Genomic DNA, 21,783 nt, shown 5'->3' on the forward strand with positions numbered 1-21,783 from the left:
TTGCCACTGTGCTTGTGGTTCCCTGTAAAACACTCACTGCTTTTCCATTGAAACTTTCCATCACTTCTGCCATCCCTTTGTCTGAGTCTCATTTTTCTGCCCCAGTGGGAGGCAAGGGAGGATCTGCCTTCCAACCCACCACAACACACCATCCAACCTAGCAACCCAAGTAGTGCTAGTCATTTCCTTACCTGAGGAATATGCCTACTCCAGAACCACAAGTGTATGTATGTGCAGTACAGGCTCCAACATCTTCTCCTTCTAATTCAGTCTGACAACAGTAACTCTGAGAACAGAGCATGGTCCCACACACAAGGCACAACGTTGGGGCTCTGCTTTTATCACCACCTGACTTCGGACAGCTTTTGTCAAGAGAAAAGAACAAATCCTTGTGTATTACCTCTGAAGGGACAAAGACTGCAAGCACTTTTGATGATCTACAGTTAACAGCTACAAAACCTTACACTTTGTGTTTCACTGAAATGCATGGCAGGTTTGCTGGAGGAGATGACAATTAACATGTGCCATTAACTTTAGGATTCTATAAACCACTTTCTGAGGCTTTCTGGGTAAGAGAATAGAAGTAACCAGGTTGGAAAGGACCTTTGAGATCATCAAGTCCAACCTATCACCCAGCACCATCTAATCAACTTAACCATGGCACCAAGTGCCTCATCCAGTCCCCTCTTAAAACACTTCCAGTGATGGTGATTCCACCACCTCCCTGGGCAGCACATTCCAGTGGCTAATCTCTCTTGCTGGGAAGAACTTCTTCCTCACATCCAGCCTAAACCTCTCCTGGCACAGCTTGAGACTGTGTCCTCTTGTACTGGTGCTGGCTGCCTGGGAGAAGAGACCAACCTCTGCCTGTCTACAACCTCCCTTCAGGGAGTTGTAGAGAGCAATAAGGTCTCCCCTGAGCCTCCTCTTCTCCAGGCTAAGCCATCCCAGCTCCCTGAGCCTCTCCTCACAGGGCTGTGCTCCAGACCCCTGGTGAGGGGGTGTGAGGAGAGGCTGAGGGAGCTGGGGTTTCCTAGTTCATCAAAAGGAGCAGAAGTCTTTAGGGGTCCTTGCTATAAATGCACAAAACTTACGAGAAATTGGACGCCTGGTTAATGAGGCAGCTGTAGTCATCTGGGAGGTCGATTAATTTGTTGGATTCTCGTGCATAGCTAGAACAAAACAGTGAAGTTAACCACAGGTATTTCACTCTGAGTAGTACACAGTGTGTTCAAACTCATTCATGTTTTCCTGACTCATCTAAACAGCACCTGTGAGAAACTGTTTCTCTTTGCAACTCAGAGAGCAAGATGGTAGCACAGAAATACACAGCAACTCACATCGCTCAACTCGACCACCTCCAGTTTCCTTAGTCATATCCTTTGTGAATTTGAGGAAACACACAGGCAGGAAGTTGGAAAGACTCATGTCATAGGGATATCTTTAACAAAACCTCATGGTGAGGCCACCACAGCTTTAACTATTTGTTCTGCTTCTTTAACAGTTTGCTTTGTGTCTTCCTTTTGCCACTAGTATTGACTTGGAAAAGAGCCTGAGTCTCCAGTTCAGAGAACTTGGGTCCTGAAGAGAATTAAATATTCATGCCATGAAAAAGGATTAATATTTCTATCTCTAGAAATGATAAATAGTCAAAAGTTGTTTGGATTTGCAGTGTTTTGCTGGTTTGGGGTATTTTGTTGGTTGGGAGGGGTTTTTCTGCAGATGCTATACACTACAGTCTAACACACTTCAACTAGGAGTAATGCAGATTAGACCATCAAAATGTAAGCAGAGGTTTGTAACAGAAGCAACACAGAAGGACATGCTGAGAGAAAACAACACAAATCATTGTCAGTTGAGACAATCCTGGGAAGAGCAGTTAAGAATCAGCAAAAAGAACATACTCTAAGAAATTCCAATCACCACATAGAGCAGGAAATCAATGATGCAGCCAGAGTAGTCTTGTAGTGTAAGAAACTCTGTGCACAGCCTGGTGGTGTTTGTTTTTAGAATAGAACAGAATTAACCAGGTTGGAAAAGACTTTTGAGATCATCAAGGCCAACCTATCACCCAGCACCATCTAATCAACTAAATCATGGCACCAAGTGCCTCATCCAGGCTCTTCCTAAACACCTCCAGTGATGGTGACTCCACCACCTCCCTGGGCAGCACATTCCAATGGCCAGTCTCTCTTTCTATGAAGAACTCCTTCCTAACATCCAGCCTAAACCTCCCCTGGCACAGCTTGAGACTGTGTCCTCTTGTTCTGGTGCTGGTTGCCTGGGAGAAGAGACCAACCCCCACCTGGCTACAACCTCCCTTCAGGTAGTTGTAGAGAGCAAGAAGGTCTCCCCTGAGCCTCTTCTTCTCCAGGCTAAGTAACTCCACCTCCCTCAGCCTCTCCTCACAGGGCTGTGCTCCAGACCCCTCCCCAGCTTTCTTGCCCTTCTCTGGACACCTTCCAGCAACTCAACATCTTTCCTAAATTGAGGGGCCCAGAACCAGACACAGGACTCAAGGTGTGGCCTAACCAGTGCGAGTCCAGGGCAGAATGACCTCCCTGCTCCTGCTGGCCACACTATAAAAAGAACATACTCTAAGAAATTCCAATCATCACATACCACAGGAAGTCAATGGTGCAGCCAGAGTAGTCCTGTAGTGTAAGAAATCGTGTGCATAGCCTGGTGGTGCTTGTTTTTGTCACCCAGTCTTACTGTATGTACAACATTGCAACACAGATTTCATGTATTTAGTGCAAGAGCCAGGATGTGTTTAATGACAGCACTTTGAACCTCAGACTCAATTATTTGGATAATTTATAACCACTATTTTTATTCAGACTTCATAAAGAAAAACACCTCCAATGCTTTCCTATGCATGCTAAGTGTTATAAGTGTTCTAACTGTTCTAAGTGTTCACCTGGAGTACTGCCTCCAGTTCTGGAGCCCCTATTACAAGAGGGATCTGGAGGTGCTGGAAGGTGTCCAGAGAAGGGCCACGAGGATGATCAGAGGGCTGGAGCACCTCTCCTGTGAGGACAGACTGAAGGAGTTGGGGCTGTTCAGTCTGGAGAAGAGAAGGCTCCCAGGTGACCTCATTGTGGCCTTCCAGTATCTGAAGGGGGCTACAGGAAGGCTGGGGAGGGACTGCTCAGGATCTCAGGTAGTGATAGGAGTAGGGGGAATGGAATGAAGCTGGAGGTGGGGAGATTCAGGCTGGAGGTGAGGAGGAAGTTCTTCCCCATGAGAGTGGTGAAGCCCTGGAATGGGTTGTCCAGGGAGGTGGTTGAGGCCCTGTCCCTGGAGGTGTTTAAGCCCAGGCTGGATGTGGCTCTGGCCAGGCTGATCTAGTGTGGGGTGTCCCTGCCCATGGCAGGGGGGTTGGAACTAGATGATCCTTGTGGTCCCTTCCAACCCTGACTGATACTATGATACTAAATTCAAAATAATTGCTCATTAAATAGAAATGTAGGAAGAGGATTCTTTAAAGAGCTACTTAGAAAAGCTCTTCAGTGCTGGGCATTTTTAAACAGAGGTTACAGATGCCTTTTTGGAACTGCATGTCTTCCTAATCAGCAGGTACAATTCTCTGGGGCAGTTTTTGGCTATGCCTTTAAAAATTAGCTGCAGATTTTGAGCAGAAAAGCAGAGAGATACAAATACATCACTGTGAAAGGGTGTAAAAAGGAAAACAAAAGATTATTCTAAGCAAATTCATTGGATGGGAGTCAGGGGTAAAAAGGAGCTGTATCAACATTCTCTTCCCATTCCTTTTCTCTTCCTTGGCTGTTCTGCTTCACTTGGGAGATAACAATGCTTCTGGCTGGCCTAGACAAAGATAAGCTACCCTGCTTTTCTCTCAACTCCTCTCTTTTCTCTTTGGTCCAAAGGGGAGGTGGGGAGGGGTGGTTTGGGAAGGGGGGGCAGTGGAGCACCTTCCCTGGTCTCTTCTGGGGGCCAGGGGGCTTTCCATGTCATTTGCTAATTGCAAATATCTGTACAATATTGTCACTCCTGTGTGTTTTGTACACATTCATTGCATACTGTTGCAGAGTGGAGTTTTTGCTTGTAAATACAGCTTCATTTGCTTCTGAGTGAGCTAGTCTGTGGTGAGTTAATGCTGGGGGGGAAACTTCAGCCCACCACAACCTGCTATAGGAACTATGAGAAGAAATATTATGGCTTCTGATTACTGCACATCCATCTGAATGAAACTTTCATCTTGAACTTCAGATCTACAACTTTAGGCCCAGTCTGACTTTTCTCACAGCATTCCAACGATCCTCTTTGCTTAGCACTTCATACATTGGTCATTCCACAAAGCAGAATGGGTAACTATAATGGGTGACTATAATCACCCTTTAGGAAAAGCATGCTTGGAGAACACTGCAACATGAAAGTTTATCCCCTTTTCACTCAGAATTTTCCCATCTTTACCTGATAGCATGCCTCTTGCCTTCCAGGTATCTTCTAACTTCCTTGTTACTGCACCAGCTGCAGAAGAAAAACACAAACAAAACCATCAAACTTTTCACTTCAATGTATGATAATCCCTGTAAACAAACAGCAAATTATCTACCATGTATCTATTCAACAATCCCTACAGTCAGAATGATTTCTTTCCAAAACCAGGTTTTTTTTGGTTACAAATGCTTTTCCAAGTCTCCAATTCAATACCATACACATGCCCTCCTGGGAAAACACATTCATGTCTCATGCAGGATCCTTTGTTGTATTTAAGCTGAGCATGGCAACATGACTTACCTTTCTATTAATGTGTTCAGAACCTCACTGTTTTCTTGGAAAAGGCAAGTGAGGTTGTTTGGCAAGGAAAGGTAGCTACATAAGTGTTCAAACTGGTTTGTTCCATTCACTGTAAAAACAGAAGAGGTGGAGTTATGTGGTTTCTGAAATTACATTATCCACAATAAATAGAATGGAACAGAACAGAATAGAATAGAATAAACCAGGTTGGAAGAGACCTTTGAGATCATGGTGTCCAACCCATCATCCAACACCACCTAATCAACTAAACCATGCAACCAAGCACCCTGTCAAGTCTCCTCCTGAACACCTCCAGTGATGGTGACTCCACCACCTCCCCAGGCAGCCCATTCCAATGGGCAATCACTCTCTCTGTGTAGAACTTCTTCCTAACATCCAAGCTAAACCTCCCCTGGCGCAGCCTGAGACTGTGTCCTCTTGTTGTGGTGCTGGCTGCCTGGGAGAAGAGACCAACCTCTGCCTGTCTACCACCTCCATCTGTCTACAACCTCCCTTCAGGTAGTTGTAGAGAGCAATGAGGTCACCCCTGAGTCTCCTCTTCTCCAGGCTAAGCAACCCCAGCTCCCTCAGTCTCTCCTCACAGGGCTGTGTTCCAAACCCCTCACCAACTTTGTTGCCCTTCTCTGGACTTGTCCCAGCAAGTCAACCTCCTTCCTAAACTGAGGGGCCCAGGACTGGACACAGGACTCAAGGTGTGGCCTAACCAGTGCAGTGTACAGGGGCAGAATGACCTCCCTGCTCCTGCTGGCCACACTGTTCCTGATGCCATTGGCCCTCCTGACTGCCTGAGCACACTGCAGGCTCATGTTCAGCCTACCATCAACCAGCACCCCCAGGTCTCTCTGCATGGCTGCTCTCCAGCCACTCTGACCCCAGCCTGTAGCACTGCATGGGGTTGTTGTGGCCAATGTGTAGAACCTGGCACTTGGATGTGTTCAATCTCCTGCCCTTGGACTCTGCCCATCTGTCCAGCCTGTCGAGGTCCCTCTGCAGAGCCTCTCTACCCTCCAGCAGATCAACTCCTGCCCCCAGCTTGGTGTCATCTGCAAATTTACTGATGATGGACTCAATGCCCTCATCCAGATCAGCAATGAAGATATTAAAGAGCACAGGGCCCAGCACTGATCCCTGGGGCACACCACTAGTGCCTGGCCACCAGCTGGCTGTGGCACCATTCACCACCACTCTCTGGGCTCTAAATAATGGGACATCTACCCTGTTTTTAAAACAAAACAACAAATCCTGTATTCACCCAGCCTCAAAATGTGCTATGAAGTATGGAAAATGGCAGTGAAGGGACCAGACAGCTATGCTGAAAAAGTGCAAGTCATGGAAAGCAACTTTCCTCAGACATGTTATTAAAGAACCACAATACAGCTCCATGGCCTCTGCCACTTACTATGCATTTCTTTAATGCTGTCCATTAAATGGCTGCTTGGTGCTCCCTGCACCTGGTGACAAACTGAGGTGGTCAGTGACAGGCAGCATACCACAGCCTCAGAAATGCACAAACTGCCAATGCCTACAATGCCAGTTTCTGGCAGGTCACCAAATCCACACTAGTCTGCTGGTTTGGCTCCCTGGGCTTCTGCTCTCCCAGCTTTCAGGAGAGTGCACCACACCTCCTCCATAGCACAGCCTCTTTTGCTCCTGAATAAATGAGTGAAGAGAACTACAGTAAAAACTGTGCTCACTTCCCTCTCATGCCCAAGTGAGTGCTGTTCCATAATAGCCAGTAAAAGACCAGAGAAAAGCAATACAGGCCAGCTGTGGGGTAAGGAGTGGCCTGGAGCAGGGAGTGGGAAGGGGAAGCAAAATATCCAATGCCATGGCTGCCACCAGGACATCCCTCAGGAGCAGGGACCTGCAGGGCCATCCAAGCACCTAAGACTTAAGACTGTTTGAAAAAAAGAGTGAGGCAAGACCTTCCTTCTTCCCTCTCCTACAACCAGGTCTCTACAGGCCCAATAATCTGCTGTCTGAAAGTACATCTGCACTTTGTACCTCACCTTTAGAGTATCTGTAACAAAGAACTCAAGTGGTCACTGCTACTCACCTAGACTGTGAACTTGAGAAACCCTGCTGAAGAAAAACTGAAGTTCAGGAGCAAAGGTTTTTACCCTTTTGGCCACTTTAACATTGCTATTAATAAAGGGAAAACTCATTAAACACCATTTGTCAGAGAGCTGTGTGTCAAGGAAACACTGTACAACAAGATCCCCAGGGCAAGAGACAACCATTGCTCTTGTGTCAGCTCAGCACCAAGCATCAGACCTTGTTTTAAACATGGGAATCTACAACTCCCTGAAGGGAGGTCGTAGCCAGGAAGGGGTTGGTCTCTTCTCCCAGGCAACCAGCACCAGAACAAGAGGACACAGTCTCAAGCTGTTCCAGGGGAAGTTTAGGCTCAAGGTGAGGAGAAAGTTCTTCCCAGAGAGAGTTGTTAGCCATTGGAATGTGCTGCCCAGGGAGGTGGTGGAGTCACCATCCCTGGAGGTGTTCAAGAGGGGATTGGACATGGCACTTGGTGCCATGGTTTAGTAGCCATGAGGTGTTGGGTGACAGGTTGGACTTGATGATCCTTTAGGTCTTTTCCAACCTTATTGATTCTATGCATCCTGAAGCAGCATGACCTACTTGTTATTAACATCTTCATATTTCATTCTACCCCTACAGACACCATAAGTGAAGGCCAGTAAAGTATGTTACTAACACAGATTCCTTGGGGTGTAACACAGTTAGGTGTATTTATGGAGAGCTGTTAGCTATTGCCAGATGCCAATTCATACAAAATCAATGCAAGCAAAAGCTGAAAATACTAATCAACCAGAGATTCAAAATCATCACATTTTCACTTTGTAACAGAAACCCATACATTTCTGTTTTAAATAATTAAGAACAGCATTTGCTTCTATATTAGAAGGGTCTCTCTGCAGAGCTCTCCTACCCTCCAGCAGATCAACTCCTGCCCCCAGCTTGGTGTCATCTGCAAATTTACTGATGATGGACTCAATGCCCTCATCCAGATCATCAATAAAGATATTGAACAGGATGGGGCCCAGCACTGATCCCTGGAGGACACCACTGGTGCCTGGCTGCCAGCTGGCTGTGGCACGATTCACCACCACTCTCTGGGCTCAGCCTCCAGCCAGTTCCTAACCCAGCTCAGAGTGCTGCTGTCCAAGCCATGGGCTGACAGCTTGGCCAGGAGTTTGCTGTGGGGGATGGTGTTGGGTGATAGGTTGGACTTGACCTCGAAGGTCTTTTCCATCCTGGTTAATTCTATTCTAAATACATCTATTTTCCCCTTTGTCATGCTGCAGGTATGATTCTGCTGTAGTTACATCTCATGCAATCAGCATCATCAGAGAAGAGAGTTTAAATGCAGTTTACTTTGTCCCTAAATGTTTGTCTTGAAAGGCTGATTTAATACAAAGCAGACAGTACCTTGTAACTCGGAGGGCGCTGGAACTCCATTTAAGTAATGGAAAAACAAAGCAGAACATCTCAGGAAAGGCATAATCCCAGCTTTTAGATTCCTCCACAGGTGCCAGCCTGAGGAAATTTCTTTCAAGGCACTTAAGAGAACAGAGTGAAAAAAAATAAGTTGGCTTTTATTTAATCATCTCAGTTTCAGATCTATATTAGCAAGTCTTCACTTGAAATTCACATGAAATCACTTCAGTTGAAACAAGCACTATGGAAAATGTTTATTTCAAAGCTAACTCCAAGGAAAGCCACACAGAGATCTGTAAAAATACAATCAATTGAAACAGTAAATTAAGGGCAGCTCTGCATAGACATTTCAGAACTTAAGTAGTTCTTTGTATTCAGACACTGCCAATTCCAGACTCTACACAGCTGCAAACTGACTGACAAAAACAATCTTCCAGAGCATAACCTTCATGGGCAGGTATGCCTTGATCAGCACAGGGGGAGTTATAGGAACTTCATGGGCAGCTATGCCTTGATCAGCACAGGGGGAGTTATAGGAACTTCCTGGGCAGCTATGCCTTGATCAGCACAGGGGGAGTTATAGGAACTTCATGGGCAGGTATGCCTTGATCAGCACAGGGGGAGTTATAGGAACTTCATGGGCAGGTATGCCCTGATCAGCACAGGGGGAGTTATAGGAACTTCATGGGCAGCTATGCCCTGATCAGCACAGGGGGAGTTATAGGAACTTCATGGGCAGCTATGCCTTGATCAGCACAGGGGGAGTTATAGGAACTTCATGGGCAGCTATGCCTTGATCAGCACAGGGGGAGTTATAGGAACTTCATGGGCAGGTATGCCCTGATCAGCACAGGGGGAGTTATAGGAACTTCATGGGCAGCTATGCCTTGATCAGCACAGAGGGAACTGTCACTTCAAAACTTCTAAGTAGTGGATATGAACAAGATGTAAGAATTAAAGTTAAAAGTCTCATCTCTGACAGCATCAGTATACAGAACTCAGTCAGTAGTTACTGTGGAGTCTGAGAGGGACAAAGTATTAGACAGTTTTAGCAACAGACAGCATATTTACCTTCCTGTACACTGGCAAAGAAATTTATACAGTGTAAGCACAGCTACTTCCTCTTCAGTGTTGGCGTTTTCCTGATCCATGCCATTTTCTTCTGGAGAAGAAAGAAACAAGCACCAAGGCACTTCGTGTGTACCTCATCACTTCATTTATCCAGCAAAAATGCAATTTTTCAAGTTTTGAGAAAGAAGCCAAAAAGCCCAAACTAAGTGAAACATTCCGCTGTACTACAGTATGATGGACTGAAATAAAAGCTTTCTGCAGCATATCTCACGTGGTAAGTATATGCCACTGTCAACTCCAGAGAGGTGCTGCTGAGCTCTCCTAACATACTTGCTTGAAGTGCTTGGCTTTTGGCATATCACACCTCAGCCAGTTCTTCTTGCCAGAAGATACACTGATTCCTTACTCTGCTAGGTCATTCTGCCCCTGTACACTGCACTGGTTAGGCCACACCTCGAGTCCTGTGTCCAGTTCTGGGCCCCTCAGTTTAGGAAGGAGGTTGACTTGCTGAAGCGTGTCCAGAGAAGGGCAATGAAGTTGGTGAGGGGCTTGGAACACAAGCCCTGAGGAGAGGCTGAGGGAGCTGGGGTTGCTTAGCCTGGAGCAGAGGAGACTCAGGGGTGACCTTATTGCTCTCTACAACTACCTGAAGGGAGATTGTAGCCAGGCAGAGGTTGTTCTTTTCTCCCAGGCAGCCAGCACCAGAACAAGAGGACACAGTCTCAGGCTGCGCCAGGGGAGGTTTAGGTTGGAGGTTAGGAGGAAGTTCTACACCGAGAGAGTGATTGCCCATTGGAATGGGCTGCCTGGGGAGGTGGTGGAGTCACCATCACTGGAGGTGTCCAGGAGGAGACTTGATGGGGTGCTTGGTCCCATGGGTTAGTTGATTAGGTGGTGTTGGATGATAGGTTGGACACGATGATCTTGAAGGTCTCTTCCAACCTGGTCTATTCTATTCTAACTGCAGCTTATTCATCATGCAATGCCTAAGTCATGTCTCTGCAATAAACACCTCCAGGCATTGCTACGTTCCCTTGAAAGCCAGGATCATGACTAGCTGTGCTCCAAAAACCCTTCAGTGCTATGCAGTAAGGACAAAAGTCTGAACTCTCAGGAGTACAGTTTATCAATACTTTCTATGGGCTGAAAGACAGAGTACCAACAATCTTATTTTACAACTGTTACGGGGCATACATTTACCAAGAGCACCTCAGTGCTTTTCAAGAACAGAATGGAGGAATATTTTCAACAGCATTTGAAAGAAAGGAGCATTACCTGTTGATGAGGTAAGTAAAATTTGTATTATGTGTGCCATGGTGACAAGATGAAACAGGTGAAGATCTCCAGCGCCAAGACTGACCCCTGAAAAATCCTGACAATGTATAGCAGGGAAAGAGAGCACCAAGCTTACCTGCAAGAGAAAACAGGAAAGATGGAACAGGTCATCCTGAGTGCAATCACACAGCACTTAGAGGATGGCCAAGGGATCAGGCTCAGCCAGCATGGATTTAGGAAGGGCAGGTCCTGCCTGACCAACCTGATCTCCTTCTACGAGCAGGTGACAGCCTGGTGGATGTGGGGAGGGCTGTGGATGTAGTCTGCCTGGACTTCAGCAAGGCCTTTGCCACAATCCCCCATAGCAAACTGCTGGCCAAGCTGTCAGCCCCTGGCTTGGACAGCAGCACTCTGAGCTGGGTTAGGAACTGGCTGGAGGCTGAGCCCAGAGAGTGGTGGTGAATGGTGCCACAGACAGCTGGCAGCCAGGCACTAGTGGAGTCCCCCAGGGATCAGTGCTGGGCCCTGTGCTCTTTAACATCTTTATTGATGATCTGGATGAGGGCATTGAGTCTATCATCAGTAAATTTGCAGACGACACCAAGCTGGGGGCAGGAGTTGATCTGCTGGAGGGTAGAGAGGCTCTGCAGAGGGACCTGGACAGGCTGGACAGATGGGCAGAGGCCAAGGGCAGGAGATTGAACACATCCAAGTGCCAGGTTCTGCACATTGGCCACAACAACCCCAGGCAGTGCTACAGGCTGGGGTCAGAGTGGCTGAGAGCAGCCAGGCAGAGAGGGACCTGGAGGTGCTGGTTGATGGTAGGCTGAACATGAGCCTGAAGGGTGCCCAGGTGGCCAGGAGGGCCAATGGCATCCTGGCCTGCATCAGGAACAGTGTGGCCAGCAGGAGCAGGGAGGTCATTCTGCCCCTGTACACTGCACTGGTTAGGCCACACCTTGAGTCCTGTGTCCAGTTCTGGGCCCCTCAGTTTAGGAAGGAGGTTCACTTGCTGAAAGGTGTCCAGAGAAGGGCAACAAAGTTGGTGAGGGGTTTGGAACACAGCCCTGTGAGGAGAGGCTGAGGGAGCTGGGGTTGCTTAGCCTGGAGAAGAGGAGACTCAGGGGTGACCTTATCACTCTCTACAACTACCTGAAGGGGGATTGTGAACAGGCAGAGGTTGGTCTCTTCTCCCAGGCAGCCAGCACCAGAACAAGAGGACACAGTCTCAAGGCTGTGCCAGGAGAAGTTCAGGCTGGAGGTTAGGAGGAAGTTTTACACAGAGAGAGTGATTGCCCATTGGAATGGGCTGCCTGGGGAGGTGGTAGAGTTGCCGTCACTGGAGGTGTTCAGGAGGAGACTGGATGGGGTGCTTGGTGCCATGGGTTAGTTGATTAGGTGGTGTTGGATGATAGGTTGGATGTGATGATCTTGAAGGTCTCTTCCAACCTGGTTTATTCTATTCTATTCCTTTTCCTTTTGAATCTTCCCATTCCCTTGGCTCATGCTGCAACTACACCCTTTGAAGGCAGCATCTCTCATGGCTAATGTTTCAGCTGATTAGCTAGTTCATTATTTTGTTCACTGAAATAATGGCCATCAGGAAGGTTTTAGGGGTGTGGGGGTGTTCACTTTTTCTGTTTGTGGTTTGCTGGGAGGGTTTCTTTTCAGTTTAGGTTTTGTTTGGGGCTATTTTTTTAAAGTTAATGTTAGTTTTTGGTTTTTATGTTGTTGTTTCATCAGCTTTTTATTCATTTGAGGTTTTGGGGGGAGGTATTTTGGGTTGTTGGGCTTGGCTCTTTATAATATCCAAAGAACAGAATAGAATAAACCAGGTTGGAAGAGACCTTCAAGATCACTGTGTCCAACCCATCAACCAATCCATCTAAACCATGGCACCAAGCACCCCATCCTACCTCATTTTACCCCTATTTGTAGCTAAGAATCTCCTATGAGGACAGACTGAAGGAGTTGGGGCTGTTCAGTCTGCAGAAGAGAAGGCTCCCAGGTGACCTCATTGTGGCCTTCCAGGATCTGAAGGGGGCCTACAGGAAGGCTGGGGAGGGACTGCTCAGGATCTCAGGTAGTGATAGGACTAGGGGGAATGGAATGAAGCTGGAGGTGGGGAGATTCAGGCTGGAGGTGAGGAGGAAGTTCTTCCCCATGAGAGTGGTGAAGCCCTGGAATGGGTTGTCCAGGGAGGTGGTTGAGGCCCTGTCCCTGGAGGTGTTTAAGCCCAGGCTGGATGAGGCTCTGGCCAGGCTGATCAAGTGTGGGGTGTCCCTGCCCATGGCAGGGGGGTTGGAACTAGATGATCCTTGTGGTCCCTTCCAACCCTGAATGATACTATGATAGATACTATGAAATCAAAAAAAGAGTCTTTAAATTGCACTGAGCAGTAGGGGGAAAGTACTAAAAGGCAGAACATTTGGAAAGGTTGCTAAACCAGAGTCAAGAGAAGGTTTCCAAGTAAGTTTTTACATAGTGCCTTCTTGACCAAAAGATTGTTTAAATGTGTTGTGGAACACTTACCAATAAATGGAACATGTCAATATCAAGTATGCAAGGAAGATTCCCGTTGTTTTCATTAGGCACCAGTGCTGAGAATATTAGAAAGAGAAATAAATCAATTGAAGAGTTACACATGAAAAGATTTCAGTGTACTTCAGTTACACAATGAGAGCCATCTCCTTTGTTTACATGCTTAGGATACTTCAAACATAATGCACCTGCTGCAGCCAGAAAGGTGTGAATTCCAAGTTGCTCAACATTACAGGAACAGACTCATGCCTGCTTGACTACATTGCATTAAAATGGAACAAACTGAAAATAACCAGAACAAACTAAATGCTACCTTTCACTACCTCCATGGTGACTTTCTTTCACTGCTTAAGTTTCCAGGGGGAGATGAGACAGCATCTCAATGAGACAGTATCTCAAGCTCTGACCCACAAATAAGCTGAAACAGTAGTGACTCATCAGAAACATTAATTGTTGTCTACTGGAGAGATGTGAAGATAATTGTGAGTTCCCTCTGAACTTTAAAAGGTTTGTAACAGGTTCCTCATGCTACCCTTTTGCTTTCTGGGCTCTAAAATGCATGTTATGCCTAAGAAAGGTATTGGTCTCTCCATCTCTGAAGTATTTGCATTCACAGTAACCACAAAATATAAACCAAATCACTCCAGCTAACAACAGAAATTCACACACTTAATAAATGGCAGGTACTTTCACCTGAAAGCAAACATAAGTGGCTTGAAAATGTCATGACAATTAAAACAAAATCAAGAAACAGTTACAAGATTCTTTACTGCAACAAGCAGTAAAACCTGATTAAGTATTTTCAACTGTAGATAGAAGAACACTTTTACATTGCAGCTATAAACCCTAAGCTGCAAAGTCAAGTTTAAACCCATCACTAGAGTAAAACAAAGTCTCATCATAGTAACTTTAAAACGCTTCAGTTGAAGGCTACTGCCCTGCTGGACAACAAATTAACAGCTGAAGATCAGTGATACTTTGAAGCTACTTCTATTACCACTGAGATTTCAAATGCTTATTTCCACAAGCACAAAGCCACAGAACTCAACCCAGAAGCATGAAAAACGCTTCCATCAAAACCATGAGCAGATCAGGGACCTTCCAAAAGCAAACCTTTAATCAGTAAGTTATCTTCATGTAATGCTAGAATGCTGACAGATCAAAGGATAATAATCTTCCTTATTCCTAGCCTTGAAAAAAAACCACAACTGCAAACCCTTTTCCTGCTGTCAGCTGGAAGGCAGAGCAGCCTTGAAGAAACTGATTCAATTTTAAGAAAAGCCAAACCCTGCAAAACACCACAAAATTCCAGTCTAATTGCTAGCAGTATTTGCTCTTCTGCTTCACACAGAAAATGACTCAGTCATTACTGCTGTATAATGATGCCAAATAAGCTCTTCCCTGTAGAGGTACCAACTGTTTTCTGAACTAGATGGCATCAGTTAGTTCTACTAGTGATTGCAGGATATGAATACACTCTGAAGTTTCTCTCATCCACCAACACATTTTGTACCACCCCTTCCTCTCACAGGTAATTACTGCATGAGGCTTTTCCTCTCTCTGTGTAAATGCTTCAAGCTTAGAAAACATGTTGGCTGTTCTCAGTCAACTTCTTAAAATCCAGTATTACTTCCCAAGTCCTGTCTTACCACAAACCCTCCTTTTGAAAGGCAGTCTGCAGATACATTAGCAACCCCTGCAAATATCCTCATTCCTTTCAATACTATATTAATCTTTATCTCCTCCTGTTTAAGGTTCCAGCATATCACTTGCTTTTGGGGAAGGCCCATGCTTCCTTTTCTTTGCTCTAGGTATCCTTCCAAAAGCAGCAATATAAATGCTGTCTTTGAGGAATCAAGAGAACTCCTTCATAACTAAATACCCATGGCTCTCTTGAAAATGTATCTTGGAACTGGAAGGATGTATCTTGGATTGAAATGTAAAACTGTATCTTGGATTGAAGGAAGTGTCCTTTTTTTCTCCAGTATGGTGTAGTATGTAGAGGCACAGATGTGAAAATGCCAGTTCTCAGTCCATTACATAAACCCACTACATGAAAGCATCCTCTCAGATTAATCTGTAATCACAACTAACAATAATTTTGTAAGCATTTTTCTCCATCTGCATCTTTGGAAAACAGCATAAGGTGTGGAACTTACATGCTAAAAGAGTACAAAAATGACCCTGTACTGCTGAGAGAGATGAAACTGTCCAGTGTGCTGCTGCAAATCTTGTTAATGATGTAAGGCAGTCATCCTTTGAAAACAAACAAGAAACATTGCCACAGTTAGTGAAGTTCCTCAATAGGTCTTTTCACCTACAAATCCCTCAGCTGTAGTTTATGGGAGCAGTTTGAGTGTATATAGACACACACACACACACAGAGCATACATACACAAGGTATAGCACAGATTCCTATTTATGCAAATACTCAAGTTTTCTGCAGTATTCAGCTCTATGAGGAGAGGCTGAGGGAGCTGGGGTTGTTTAGCCTGGAGAAGAGGAGGCTCAGGAGAGACCTCATTGCCCTCTACAACTACCTGAAGGGTGGTTGTAGCCAGGAAGGGGTTGGTCTCTTCTCTCTAGCAACCAGCACCAGAACAAGAGGACACAGTCTCAAGCTGTGCCAGGGGAAGTTTAGGCTGGAGGTGAGGAGAAAGTTCTTCCCAGAGAGAGTCATTTATCATTGGAATGTGCTGCCCAGGGAGGTGGTGGAGTCCCCATCCCTGGAGGTGCTCAAGAGGGGATTGGATGTGGCACTTGGTGCCATGGTCTAGTCATGAGGTCTGTGGTGACAGGTTGGACTCAATCTTTGAGGTCTCTTCCAAGCTTGGTGACACTGTGATACTAATCTTGGTTTGACTGTTACCATGAGAAGCCTTGACTTACTGAGCTACACAGCTACACATTTATTTAAAAAGGTTTTGCTAGATTTGACATTTAAATAGATTAATAACCAGATATTGATTGACTCAACAGTGGGATCCAACAAGTATAACTCTCCAATAACCGCAACTTCAACTTCAGATATTCTACATTAAGGACAGGACAGGACAAACCAGGTTGGAAAAGACCTTCAAGATTGAGTCCAACCTAACACCCAACACTATCTGATCAACTACACCACAGCTGCCTCTTTCTTCACCAGTTCAGAGAAGAATGAGGAATTGCCACTCGATCCTTACCTGTCGACAAGGTAAATGACCAAACAAGGGCTTATCTTCGTCAGCTAATATTCGTTCTAGAACAGAAAACCAAAGTATTTCACTGCTGTGAATTGAACTAAATTCTGAAATTCACACATTAGGGAGCAAAATGAATCCATTGGTACCTATAGTCTGTATTGTGTAAGCACAGCTGCCCCAGCACATAATGGGTACACGTGGGTCTTCCTCATTTGGATGAACCTTCAAGCCTACTTTGTAAGTTGCCGTACCGAAAGTTGTCAACATCTCTTTTATGCTCTCAGAGTAAGGATTCCTGAAACAAAGAAAACAGCATTACTAATTCATTATGACCTCCCCTAGCAGCATAGTACTCTTAATAATGAGCATTCACCCCATAGGTGAACACCTGGCTTTTTAAGTGAGAACTCCAGTGTTCTTCTGTGGATCTGGTATTCTGTAACCTCTCTTCTATTGCAGATACATTCCCAACTATTATTATTTCATTGGAATCACTCTCATTTTTTAGTGTTAAGAATAACCATTATTCAAAGAGAATATAGTTAAGCCTAAATAAAGAGAATTGTGGGACTGATAAATCTATCAGCAGCTGGGACAGGTGTCTTGTGTGCAGCTGGCAGACCCATGTCTGCACCAGGTAATGAAATGCATTACTTTCTCCTCAAGTGATGAAAGGGTAGACTCAAACACAAACACACTACAGTAACTGAAATTGCACACTAACATACTCTCCACTTCACAGCCTTCCTTCATGTTTTAGTGGTAGCAGTGCCAACTTATAATGATGAATCCTTCATCCAGCTACAATTAACACAGAAACAAAGTTTAATCCTGATGTTGAAGCTGATACAACTGCAGCACCTCCTCTGTCCATCCACTTACCACATCCACCTCTGAAATTCTACTGCACTATTTACTACTTGTCACTTGGACTTCAGTAGCATATCAGCAGAACCAACTTTTCTAAAGAAAGCAAAATTGATGTGTTTGCCTTAATTACTGAGGCCTTATAGCACAGAAGCTACATCTCTTTTCATGTTACCATTTAATGACTGAAGATGTAAATACATACTTCGGTTTGAAATTTGGTCTAAATCCTTCTGGCAACTGCAGCTGATCCATTTTCTCTGAATTACCAGAGCTGCCTGTATGAACAAGAAGTAATAAAAACTGATTATTCACCTATGCATGTTTATTTACTTGCTAAAATGGTGCAGGAGCACATCACCTGAAACTGAAATTCTAAGCTGTTCTCACCACGTTTGCCACCCTCTCTGAACTCTGCTCTGGTAGAGCCAAGATACTTGGTCTCTTCCCTAAACAGTGTAACATTTTCACATACAGACACACATGTTTCTTCACACTTACTTGCAGAGTCTTCATCTTGAAGTAAATGCAGTGCTTTTATTTGCTGAGATACTGTTTTGACCCACTGAGTTAGGTTTGGTTGGCCTGAAAAGTCTAACCTGTCCAAAAATACACAGAAACAGAACACAGACATTAGTAACAACCAAACTACATACAAAAATTATTTCATAGGCATTCCAGGTTCTTCTGTTCCTCAACAGGCTCTTTCTCTGCTGTCCACATATTTCTCCATGCTCCATTCTTCTCCTGTGGGTCCCTTTGCTGGAATGAGTCCAGAGAAGGGCAACAAGGCTGGGGAGAGGCCTTGAGCACAGCCCTGTGAGGAGAGGCTGAGGGAGCTGGGGTTGCTTAGCCTGGAGAGGAGGAGACTCAGGGGTGACCTTATTGCTCTCTACAACTACCTGAAGGGAAGCTGTAGACAGGCAGAGGTTGGTCTCTTCTCCCAGGCAGCCAGCACCAGAACAAGAGGACACAGTCTCAGGCTGTGCCAGGGGAGGTTTAGGCTGGATGTTAGGAAGAAGTTCTACACAGGGAGAGTGATTGCCCATTGGAATGGGCTGTCTGGGGAGGTGGTGGAATCACCATCACTGGAGGTGTTCAGGAGGAGACTTGATGGGGTGCTTGGTGCCATGGGTTAGTTGTTTAGGTGGGTTGGATTGGTTGATGGGTTGGACACGATGATCTTGAAGGTCTCTTCCGGTCTGGTCTGGTCTATTCTATTCTATTCTACACTTCACTGTCCTTTCACAGTCTAAATTCCATACTAGACAACAACCAAGGAAGGTCCATAACCCAAAATAAGCATGCAGGTAATCCATCTGAGGTTATCAAGGCAGAATGCAACAAACATTGTGAAAGGAGGTTTTGGGGTGTGGCTTCGTAGATATTTTGGGGGTTTTAACATTTATAGAAGACATTCATAAAGCAAACAAACCTGTTAAATAAACCTCTGGGTGGAGGAAGCAGAGGAATAACAGTGTTGCTTAAGCATTCACAAAGGGGGCAAAGGAATTCCCCGTTTTCTACATCGTAACTTGTGTGTACTCGCAACCGCTGCTGCCTTCGTTGTTCTTTTGCTTGCACAGCATCAAAATACCTTGAGAAAAGAGTCAGATGTTAGTGGCACGTTATTAAAACATTACTTTAACATACAAATTCATGAAGTCTCATGAAGACACTGTTTTGCCTTTTCCAAGAAAATGTCTACCCCCTGACTGGCAGCAGGCTGCCGGCAGTGATTGGCAGCCAAGGGGGCTGTTAAATCATATTGAAGTCTGAACTTTAGCCATCTCCACTTAGGAAGAAAAAAAGTTAGGGGAATAAGTAGAGAGAAAGATGAAGCATTAAAGAAAAAATAATTCCTCACTTTTACATCAGATTTTAAATTTCTCACTTTCACATCAGATTTGAAGGGGAGCTGCCATGGCTATCATTCATGTCCATACTCCACTAAAGGCAGCAACTGGAAAAGCTGGTGGCTACTCTCTGCATACATAAAAACTAAATCATAGAATCACAGAATCACTAAGGTTGGAAGAGATCTCAAAGATTATTGAGTCCAACCTGTTACCACAGACCTCATGACTAAACCATGGCACCAAGTGCCACATCCAATCCCCTCTTGAACACCTCCAGGGATGGGGACTCCACCACCTCCCTGGGCAGCACATTCCAATGACCAATGACTCTCTCCATGAGGAACTTTCTCCTCACCTCCAGCCTAAACCTCCCCTGGCACAGCTTGAGACTGTGTCCCCTTATTCTGGTGCTGGTTGCTTGAGAGAAGAGACCAACTCACTCCTGGCTACAACCCCACTTCAGGGAGTTGTAGAGAGCAATGAGGTCACCCCTAAGCCTCCTCTCCTCCAGGCTAATCAACTCCAGCTCCCTCAGCCTCTCCTCACAGGGCTGTGCTCAAGGCCTCTCCCCAGCCTTGTTGCCCTTCTCTGGACACATTCAAGTATCTCAGTGTCCTTCTTAAACTGAGGAGCCCAGAACTGGACACAGGACTCAAGGTGTGGCCTAACCAGTGCTGAGTACAGGGCAGAATGACTTCCCTGCTCCTGCTGGCCACACTGCTCCTGATGAACTGCTTTGATAAATACACTGCTATTCCAGAAGCCTCTGAGATGGTTTAGAGCATGCTCTGTCATAACAAAAGTGTCTGAATACAGACAACAAAGAACAGGAGTTACTGGCAAGCACACAAGGCTGTAGGTGAGCAACAAAATAAGATGAATGCCTCTTCAGTGAGCAATGCTATCAAAGACTGCAAATGAAAGCTGCACATGGTTATGGCCACAGAGTATCTGGGAGCTCCTAACAGCCTTCACACACAAGGCAGAATTTGAAACCAGTTGTTTTAAGGGCAATGTGCAAAAGCCCAAAGCAATGGCCCAAAGTCAGGGGCTTGAATTGTTTTCATTTGTCACGTGGCACTGGAACCACATAGCACTAAACATGGCTATACCCCTCCAAAAGAAACCAAAGAATTGAAATAACTCTAAAAGGTTTTCTAAAAAAATTAAAAATATTTTAAACCCCCAAAACAAAAAACAACCACCAAAAACCCAAAAGAAACATAAAAGGCCAGTGGCATCCTGGCCTGCATCAGGAACAGTGTGGCCAGAGGGAGCAGGGAAGTCATTGTGCCCTGTGCTCAGCACTGGTTAGGCCACACCTTGAGTCCTGTGTCCAGTTCTGGGCCCCTCAGTTTAGGAAGGAGGTTGAGTTGCTGGAAGGTGTCCAGAGAAGGGCAACAAAGCTGAGGAGGGGTTTGGAGCACAGCCCTGTGAGGAGAGGCTGAGGGAGCTGGGGTTGCTTAGCCTGGAGAAGAGGAGGCTCAGGGGAGACCTTATTGCTCTCTACAACTCCCTGAAGGGAGGTTGTAGCCAGGTGGGGGTTGGTCTCTTCTCCCAGACAACCAGCACCAGAACAAGAGGACACAGTCTCAAGCTGTGCCAGGGGAGGTTTAGGCTGGATGCTAGGAAGAAGTTCTTCACAGAAAGAGAGATTGGCCATTGGAATGTGCTGCCCAGGGAGGAGGTGGAGTCACCATCCCTGGAGGTGTTTAGGAAGAGTCTGGATGGGGTGCTTGGTGCCATGGTTTAGTTGATTAGATGGTGCTGGGTGATAGGTTGGACTCGATCTCCAAGGTCTCTTCCAACCTGGTTAACTCTGTTCCATTCTATTCTAAAACTAAAAAAGTCACTTTTAAGACAAGAACAAAGGATAACTCTGAGTTTATGTTTCAGTCTAAGCATGGAGGAATTAAGAGTGCAACGAATGCACTGTCATTTAAAACTCTGGTGGAGAGAACAAGCAGCAGCAGGAACACATCTGTTACTGAACTGCAAAAAGAACTCCAAGAATCTAAGCTTCAGAGTTTAAATCATGTGTGCAACAAAGGGCATCATGCATTTGGCTAAACCACCAAAAGGGAACAGAAGCTGCCATGTGTGGCTTTGGATTTTTCTTTGCCCAGATGACAGATAGTAAATCAAAATGATTTTGGACACGTTGACATTATTTAGGATTTCCACTTATTTTTTACCCTGTTTTAAATGCTTCATGAAATTCCCTTTTTTTTCCCCCCACATTTACTACATTGCAATAATTTTGCCATGAAAATTAGTGCCATTAGGCAAACAATGACATGAAATGCTACTTGAACTAGCCTCTTACCTTTGCCAACAGTGAGCATGCATAATATGTCCACAGCTCCCCGTGTGTGTCCCACATGACAGATCAGGGTGCATGAATAATGGATCATACTTTTCTGTAGTTAAAATAGAACAAAGCAACTTTGAAACAGACATTTATTAAAATGCTTACTTGCAGATAATGTTTTGTGTCATTATTAGCTTTATCACTCATTTGAGCACAAGACATATTACTAATCCCCAACAGCTTCTGTAATCCTTCACACATATCATGCAGTTTTGAGTATATTGCACTGCACTGAGACTTTAAAACAAGCTGATAACGGTCCCCATGATCTACCTGCACTGAACAATGCTTAAGAATATTAATCTTCAGAGTGAGAGTACAAAATGATTCAGTGCAGAAATCTTCTACATCTTTATGCAGAATGCAGATTCAC

At 45.2% G+C, this 21,783-nt stretch overlaps 1 protein-coding gene across 6 annotated transcripts in view; it reads right to left on the reverse strand.

The window, feature by feature from the left end:
* Positions 1–21,783, reverse strand: part of UBR2 (ubiquitin protein ligase E3 component n-recognin 2) — an 87,841-nt gene that overhangs the window by 5,628 nt on the left and 60,430 nt on the right. For all 6 annotated transcript variants that reach the window (XM_068165106.1, XM_068165104.1, XM_068165101.1 and 3 more), the window contains 15 exons: positions 21,366–21,459; positions 18,616–18,777; positions 17,682–17,779; positions 17,386–17,458; positions 16,460–16,608; positions 16,314–16,369; positions 15,288–15,384; positions 13,120–13,187; positions 10,588–10,723; positions 9,313–9,403; positions 8,233–8,363; positions 4,765–4,873; positions 4,438–4,494; positions 1,095–1,172; positions 192–362 (listed from right to left, as the gene is read on the reverse strand). In XM_068165106.1, the coding sequence (XP_068021207.1) occupies positions 192–362; positions 1,095–1,172; positions 4,438–4,494; positions 4,765–4,873; positions 8,233–8,363; positions 9,313–9,403; positions 10,588–10,723; positions 13,120–13,187; positions 15,288–15,384; positions 16,314–16,369; positions 16,460–16,608; positions 17,386–17,458; positions 17,682–17,779; positions 18,616–18,777; positions 21,366–21,459 (1,570 nt within the window). The remainder of the gene's footprint in view (positions 1–191; positions 363–1,094; positions 1,173–4,437; positions 4,495–4,764; positions 4,874–8,232; positions 8,364–9,312; positions 9,404–10,587; positions 10,724–13,119; positions 13,188–15,287; positions 15,385–16,313; positions 16,370–16,459; positions 16,609–17,385; positions 17,459–17,681; positions 17,780–18,615; positions 18,778–21,365; positions 21,460–21,783) is intronic.

This window comes from Melanerpes formicivorus, unplaced genomic scaffold, assembly GCF_026170545.1.
Source record: "Melanerpes formicivorus ecotype bairdi unplaced genomic scaffold, bMelFor1.0.p_v2 SCAF_84, whole genome shotgun sequence".
NCBI lineage: Eukaryota > Metazoa > Chordata > Aves > Piciformes > Picidae > Melanerpes > Melanerpes formicivorus.